This window comes from Suncus etruscus, chromosome 14, assembly GCF_024139225.1.
Source record: "Suncus etruscus isolate mSunEtr1 chromosome 14, mSunEtr1.pri.cur, whole genome shotgun sequence".
NCBI lineage: Eukaryota > Metazoa > Chordata > Mammalia > Eulipotyphla > Soricidae > Suncus > Suncus etruscus.
Genome location: NC_064861.1, coordinates 97235024 through 97243114, shown reverse-complemented (window position 1 = coordinate 97243114; position 8091 = coordinate 97235024). Strand labels below are relative to the sequence as shown.

The window sequence follows — 8091 nt, the reverse complement described above, 5'->3', positions numbered from 1 at the left end:
AAGAAAACTAAATCAGGGGCCAGAGCAGTAACACAGCAGAGAGTACTTGCCTTGCATGTGGCCAACCTGGGTCCAATCTCCAGTACCCCAAGCTTGCCAGGAAGAGTGACTTCAGAGCACAGAGTCTATAGGAACCCCTGAGCACCGCCAGGTGTGGCCCAAAACCCAAATAATCTAAAACATGTTTAATACATGAGATAAAATTATCATCATTCCAGATATCTCACAAAGATACTTTGGATGAGTGCAATCAATCTCCCATAAAATAATTTTACTATAATACCAGGACTCACACAGGCAAATACTCTTAACACTGAGTTATGTCCCTGGCAGCCTATTTTAGAATTTTGTTTTGGGACCACATATGACAGTTCTGTTCTCAGGAGGAAACCCTGAGCCCCACCAGGTGAGGCCCAAAAAGAAAAACAAAACTTTTTTTTGTTATGGTACTTACTGAAGTTATAAAAGTATTCTTACATTTTAGAAATAAGATTCTAAACAATGTTTATTCATTAATGAATTGTATGTCTGGGATTTTAAATAAAATGAGTGGCAGGGGCCGGAGAGATAGCACAGCAGTAGGGCATTTGCCTTGCACACAGCCAACTCAGAACAGTGGTTCGATTCCTGGCATCTCATATGGTCTTCTGAGCCTGCCAAGGGCGATTTCTGTATGCAGAGGCAGGAGTAAACCCTGTGCACTGTTCGGTGTGACACCCCCCCCCCCAAATAATGCAGTGGCAGTATATGATGATCAATGATAAAATTAATAATCAGACATTCCTGTTATCTGTGCACACATACCCGGTTTTATTCAGAATGACCATAAACTGGAAACAAGCCAAGTGTTCATTGACAGGGAAGACATCATACAGCAGAATAAGACGCAGCAACAGAAATACAGTATGAAGGAAGCCACCATTTTAGAAGTAAACATTTGGATTCTGATTATAGAAAATTCTATAAAATACTACTTTACTATGAAAGATAATCAAGAGTGGTCTGGTGAGGGCAAGAGACTTAGAAAGGGCAAGAGGTTCATTCTCCTGATTTGAGTTTCATGGGTGCGTGTCTATGCCAGGACTAGTTATATTGTCCAATTCAATGGTGTAGTCTACAGCATGTGAATTATACCTCAATATAGCTTTGTAAAAAATGGTTCAAATAGAAGACTAAGCAAAGTTGAGAAGCACTGGACTGATTCCACTAACCTGTTCGTTAGGCCTCAGAAAAGGCGACCCTGCACTGGTGGCAGAAAATCTGAACAAACCATTATCATTTTTAGTGAGCCAGCAAGTCGCTGAGTCAAAAACCTACACCCCTGTACTATAAAATCTCTCTCATCTCATTTTCCAGAGGACATAAGGAAAACAGCAGTAGAGCTTTATCTACTTGGACCAGCTCATCTACAGAGGGGCCCGAGCTGGTGAGCACTTCACCCCACAGCCAGTCCCCAGGGCAATGCATATGCACCTTCAAAAGGGAAACCCCTAGCCCCCCGAGCTGCTGCAGTCTCCAGTGCCTGGCAATCACATCCAGTGTTTCTGCACAACTTATCCTTTCAACATGGCCCTGTAGTCCTAGCAAGCAGAGACCCCAGAGACCAGACTTGATCAGGAAGGCACATGATTCCTTTGCAGTCCCTGGGGAATAGCATCCCTACAATGGTGCTTATCTTTATGTAACATCCCTGGGTCAAGGGGACAAATTCAAACTTCTCAAAGAAGCACTAGAGGTTGTCATGTGACAACTACACTCTCCCTCAGGATGACTTCAGGCCCCCACAAAGAAACCTGGCATCCAGGTTACTATTTAGGAGCAAAGCCCCATTGACTGTCCTAGGAAGCCTTTTGTAGCCATGCAAGTGAGACCAAAACTTGGAAGAAGCTAGCTTAGTCTTAAGCTGCTACCAGTAGCAGGCAGAACTTGGTCAAGAACAAGCTGGGGGATAGAGCAATAGCAGAGGGGGAAGGTGTCCAATTGGGTCTGATCCCCAGCATCCCACATGGTCCCCTGAGTCTGCGAGGAGTGATTTCTGAGCCAGGAGTAGCCCCTGAGTACCCACTGATGGGTGTGGGACATAAACAAAAAACAGGGGCCGGAGAGATAGCATGGAGGAGGTACAGCATTTGCCTTGCATGCAGAAGGTCGGTGGTTCAAATCCCGGCATCCCCGATGGTCCCCCAAGCCTGCCAGGAGTGATTTCTGAGCATTGAGCCAGGAGTGAACCCTGAGCGCTGCCCAAAAAGCAAAAACAAAACAAAACAAAAAAACAAAAAACAAACAACAAAAACCCCACCCCCCCAAAAAAAGGGAAAAGGCCAGGATCATGCCCTAGTTTAGTCTGAAAGGCTGAAAGGAGGGAGCAAAGTCCCCCTGTAGACTCAAGGCTTCTCATGGTGTTTCCAAGTACAGAAGAGAGAACAGAGCTGCCTGCCTTCCTGATCATCCACATAACAGATGAACACTGATGGGACCAGCAAAGGGGTAGAGGTGAGGTGATGTCTGCCACACATACTTCAGGGCAAGAAAATAACCAGGGGCAGGATACAGCTGGCTCCTAAGTGCTTCCTAGGAACCTAGACATTTGGGGGATTCCCGATTCTCAGATGCCTAGGGCGGACTGCTCCCCCTGGAGAATACTTCTAGCCCACTGAATGAAGTAATGTGTTCACTGTAGACCTAATGCCCTGCTACTGTGAGGGCTCTCTAGGACTGAATGAGGTTAGATTTTTACATGAAGACTTTCCCAAATTTGCTATGTGAACAAAGCAAATCTAGATGGTTTTCGTGACAGCTAACCACCGGCTGAAGGATTTCCCACAGTGTCAGGTGTTATGCTCATGCGAGGTTGTTATCTGGTGTGAAGCTTTCTGTGCTGAATGATGTGCGAACTTTGGCTAAAAGACTTTCCACACTCCCCACACTCGTAGGGCCTTTCTCCGGTGTGAACTCTCCGGTGCTGAATGAGGTTGGACTTCTGACTGAATGATTTCTCGCAGTCGTTGCACTTGAAAGGCCTGGCTCCAGTGTGAATCCTCTGGTGCTGATTGAGTGTGGAGCTGTGGCTGAAGGACTTCCCACACTCACCACACTCATAAGGCCTTTCTCCAGTGTGGATTCGCAGGTGCTGAACAAGTTTACATTTGTAGCTGAAGGTCTTTCCACATTCGCTGCATTTGTACGGTCGCGCTCCACTGTGAATTTTCTGGTGCTGAATGAGGTTGGAGCTTTGGCTGAAGGTGTTCCCACACTCGCCACACCGGTAAGGCCTGGCCCCCGTGTGTACTCTCTGGTGTTTGATGAGTGTGGAGCTATAGCTGAAGGCTTTCCCACATTCGCTGCACTCGTAAGGCTTTATTCTCGTGTGAATCTGCAGGTGCTGAACGAGTCTGAACTTGTAGCTGAAAGCTTTCCCACACTCACTGCAGATATAAGGCCGTGCTCCGTTGTGGATTTTCTGGTGCTGAATGAGATTGTAGCTTTGGCTGAAAGATTTCCCACAATCATTGCACTCGTAAGATGACGCTCCCATGCTGACACTCTGGCAGTTACTAAGGAAGGAGCTTTGGCTGAAGGGATTTTCACAGTCACTGCAGCCGTAACAACCATCATAATCGTCTCTAGTGTCATTCTGCTGTTCCTGCAAAGGTGTGTATTCGTAGGTGAATGGCTTCGCATTGTCACTGCACTTGTACTGATTTTTACCACCATAACAGGCCTCCCCGTGCCTGAAGCTGCTGAGGGGCTTAGCCTCTTTGAGTGTGGCCTGGTGCTGCAGAAGACTTAACATAGCCAGGACATCCTTCCCGACTTCCCAACATGTAAAGGGCTTCTCTGACGCATGAAACTTGTAGTTGTCCGTGTCCCTTCTGAGCATCTTCTCTTCACTGTGCCGCTGATGGAGGTTTGGGCTTAACCAGAACTGCTTTCCACAGGCCTCACAGTGGTAGGACTTCTGAATAGGAGGCGATCCTGAATAATCCACCATGTGGCTGTACAAAGTTTCTCTTTCCACCAGGATACACTTGGCACAGGAGGGAGTCTTGCCCAGCGACACGGGCTCTACAGAAAGGCTGTGTAGAGAAAATCCCTCTTCATCCTCCATTCCAAACCAATAACCTGAAAACACAGAAATGCTGGTGAAGGGCAACCCCACTACTAACGTATATTGAAAACAATCACAGGATACACAGGAAGGTTCTCTAGACGAAGGAGTTGGGATCAGGTTGAAGAAACTGGGGCTCTACAAGCACATGAATGACAGAGACCTCACAAAATGAAAGATGTAATTACAGAGGACAATACAGGAAAGAGCAGGATCACTACTTCATTCCTCTGCTGTTATCTTTCCACTGTGCCTTGGCTAGAGGTGACATGTGATGTGTGGAAGTTAGTAGTCCCGTGCCCTGAAATTCTGCCTGCGACTGACTAAACTATTCAAAGAAGCTGTAAGTATATGTGTACTCCTTAGACCTCACTCTGGGAAGGGAATATTTCAAGGGCACTGTCGAGATATTGTAATGCCTGATGTTAGAGATGTTGGGGCAGTCAAGGACCAAAATTCAAAGGTAGGAAAGATAGAAATGAGTTGCAATTACTGGCAGTGGTGAGAACATAGGCCTGGAGCATGGTATGAAGAGAATCTAGCACCGGCCCTCTCACAGGTGCCATTCATCAGGGGAAGCTGTTATGAATCCATCAGAGAAGCAGCCAGGACTAACCCTAAATGCCACTTGAACAAGTGCTTGGGAACATTTACAAATCCCAGATCAGTGGCAGGATAGGTGAGGGACTAACACTGGCTCAAGACAGTAACAGAAAATGTAACAGACGTAGGAAACAAAGTCAGTCTTATAAGAAGAGCCCAACATCTCACAAAGTCGTGGACACTATTAGTGAGGCTAAGTGGTGGACAAAAACCTCCGGTAGAGGCAACATAAAAGCAGACGCCAGTATCCAGAAGCGGAGAGGGACAATGGTACAATTCAACAGGTTAACTTTTGATCTTGAGCTCTTCCCTAAGAAGAGCCTGCACATTTAAGCAGCAACAGATGCTCAGGCCAGCCCTGTCAACCAAAGCACCTAGCTAGGCCATTGCGAAAGGAAGGAAGATTCGAGATCTGAGAAGGAAGAAAAGCAAAGAAGCAGAGTGTAGTCAAGGCAGAGGAATGGTGAGTCTTACCCAGTGAGGTCACAAGTGCAAAGTTCTCCAGCATCACATCGTGGTACAGGCATCTCTGAGCCTCATCCAGGAGCCCCCATTCCTCCCAGGAGAAGTACACAACCACGTCCTCAAAGGTCACACTGTCCTGCCATGATGGGGAGAGATGAAACCAAACAGCCCACTATCAAGGACCACAATCCAGTCCCCACTCTGCAACCCATGCTCCTCACCCCCCAACTTCTTACCCAAGCGACCAAGTCCCAGTGCCCTGAGTGCCGCCCTCTACTCAGAGACCCAGAGGAGCTGGCAGAATAACCTGAATTTCAGTCCTGGCTTGCGAAGCCTCCTGGCCCCCTCAGACCATTCTCCCAGGATGTTTGTTGCAAAGCGTATCTTCTAACAAAAATAAAAGGCATCCTTAACCTTTCCTCTGAAGTCTAATAAATGACAAAAGCCTGGTACCATCAACATACCTCTCCATATGCCTATTTATCATTGCATCCCTTAACTCCTCCCCATGACACGTGTAGGTCGTCAAATGTGTGTGGAAGTCAAACAGGACCTAGTCACTACCAAAATCCTGATGGACGATAGCTCAATCTCACTGTAAAGGTCTCCCTACCTTCATGGGGTCCTTGTTTTCAGTTCTGTTCTCCAGATCCAGAAACCCACACCTCAGGCCACCTTCCTTTTGGTGCTTGTCATTTCCCCATGTCTTTACTTCTTTCTTTGATATGTATCTCAAGTATCAATTCTATTTTCTTGGTTTTGGTTTTTGGACCAACCCAGGCTGTGCTTGGGGTACACTCCTGAGTCAGCCCCAGGCAATGAAATCACCTTACCTGCAAGCATGCACTATGACTCTAGCCCAGTGCTTCTCAAATAGTGGGGTGCGCCACCCGGAGGGGGGGGTGCGTTTGACCTCGGTGAACACTGTCATAACAAGCTAAGCCCCGTGTTTAGGTCTCTGAAGCTGAGAGTTGCTGTGTCCAGCAGCTTCAAACTCCGCTTTGAAAAGCTATGCATTGCAAAATTAATGGCTTATAGCCATTAATCCAGGCATCACCTCTGATTTAAAAATCAGCTCAAATTATTTTATATATTTTTGTTTTGCAGGTTAAAGTTTTTTTTAATAAAGATACTTTTTTTTAATAAAGATATTTACAGTCACGTGCGGGGCGCAAAAAATGTTTCCTTCCTAGGGGGCATGACAGAAAATAATTGAGAAGCACTGCTCTAGCCCAAGGCTCATACTTATTTTAACCTAATTTCCTCCTTAAAGATATCATCTCCAAATAAAGTCATAAAGATACTGGAGTTTATCACTTCAATCTGAGTAATGGGGAGAGCCAGGATTATGGTTCAAGTGCTAGAGGCCTAGGTTCAAACCTCAACACCAGACCTCCACACACTACCAAAAATTTGGAAAAAATAAAGAGAAAGAAATTTCAAGGAGAACTTATTCAGCCTAGATACAAGATTGACTGGACAGAGTCCCAGGCACCTACAGTCAGTCTTTGCAGGCAGAATCCCCAGCACCCAATCTGCTAAAACAGCTAAGAAGGGATCACAGCACCTAGTAGCCTCAAAACCCAAGCTAAATACTAACTTTAGTGACTCCAAGATAACCTGATTTCCCTCTTAGCTCATGCACTGATTGGGCAGCATAAAGATCATCCCACAGTGCTGTATCAGAGCAGTGGCTCAACAGGAGGGCAGCTGGGGCCCTTTCATTCCTGTTCATGTCGCTCTTTCGTTGAAAATGTGGGCCTTTCTGTCTCAGGTCGCATTGCCACAGGTCACAAGCCAAGCATGTGAGAATAGTACCCCTTCTGAAAGGTGACACAAAGTGTCACCTGCTCCAGAGCAGCCTTTGCCTCCTGTGTGCCTAACACAGAGTCCACTAGGAAGTTCTAGTTGTGTGCTTAGTTGCCAATATCTCCAACCAGCGCTTCCTGAAACATGCCAGATTCTTACCACAACCCCCAAAGTACCTGTTTCACCCAAAAACCTTGACAATCATCCCTAACTCTTGCCACTTTTGCTCATTCTCCACAATAAGAACTGTTCTCTTCTCATGGTTCTGAGGATGTGACGTACTACTTGTGCTCAAAGATACACATGACACAGGACCCGAGTCAAACCTACATATCCTACAAGTGCCCAGCCCACTGATCAACCTCTCCAGGGCCCACACTAGATCAGCTCTTCTGAACAATCAATCCAGGGCCAGAGCAGTACTCCACAGGCAAGAGGCCAAATTCTGAGCACCACTAGACACCCCAGCATGAGGCCTGGAGTTGCCTCTACGTACCTCCAGATATGGCCAGCAAGAGAATCCAACACAAGAGAAACAGCAATGTGGGAGTCAAGGGGCTTGCTTACATGCCATCGACCTGCTCCAACTGCAAGACTTAGCTTAAAAGAATCCAGTCTGAACTTCCTCGGCCACCACACATGGTACCCCCAGCACTGCAAGGGGTCACTCCTGAGCATAAAGTCAGCGATAGGTTCTGAGCACAGCCAGATGTGCTCCTAAACCAGGAGTCCTCAAACTTTTTAAACAGGGGCCAGTTCACTGTCCCTCAGACCATTGGAGGGTCTGACTCTAGTAAAAACAAAACTTAGGAACGAATTCTTTTTTTTTTTTTTTTGTGGTTTTTGGGTCACACCCGGCAGTGCTCAGGGGTTACTCCTGGCTCCATGCTCAGAAATTGCTCCTGGCAGGCACAGGGGACCATATGGGACGCTGGGATTTGAACCGATGACCTCTTGCATGAAAGGCAAACGCTTTACCTCCATGCTATCTCTCCAGCCCCAGGAACGAATTCTTATGCACACTGCATAGATCTTATTTTGCAATGAAGAAACAAAACAGATACAAGCCCCTCTACCGCGACCAATAAAGAACCCAGGAGCCAGGG

The 8091-nt window shown here is 46.7% G+C and overlaps 1 protein-coding gene across 1 annotated transcript in view; it reads right to left on the bottom strand.

Annotated features, from left to right (window-relative positions):
- Positions 1-780: 780 nt before the first annotated feature.
- LOC126028001 (zinc finger protein 211-like) overlaps positions 781-8091 on the bottom strand; it is a 10546-nt gene continuing 3235 nt past the window's right edge. The window contains exons 2-3 of the mRNA XM_049787040.1: positions 5186-5312; positions 781-4122 (exon numbers count right to left, since the gene is read on the bottom strand). Coding sequence (XP_049642997.1) covers positions 2855-4122; positions 5186-5312 — 1395 coding nt within the window. The 3' untranslated portion in view covers positions 781-2854. The remainder of the gene's footprint in view (positions 4123-5185; positions 5313-8091) is intronic.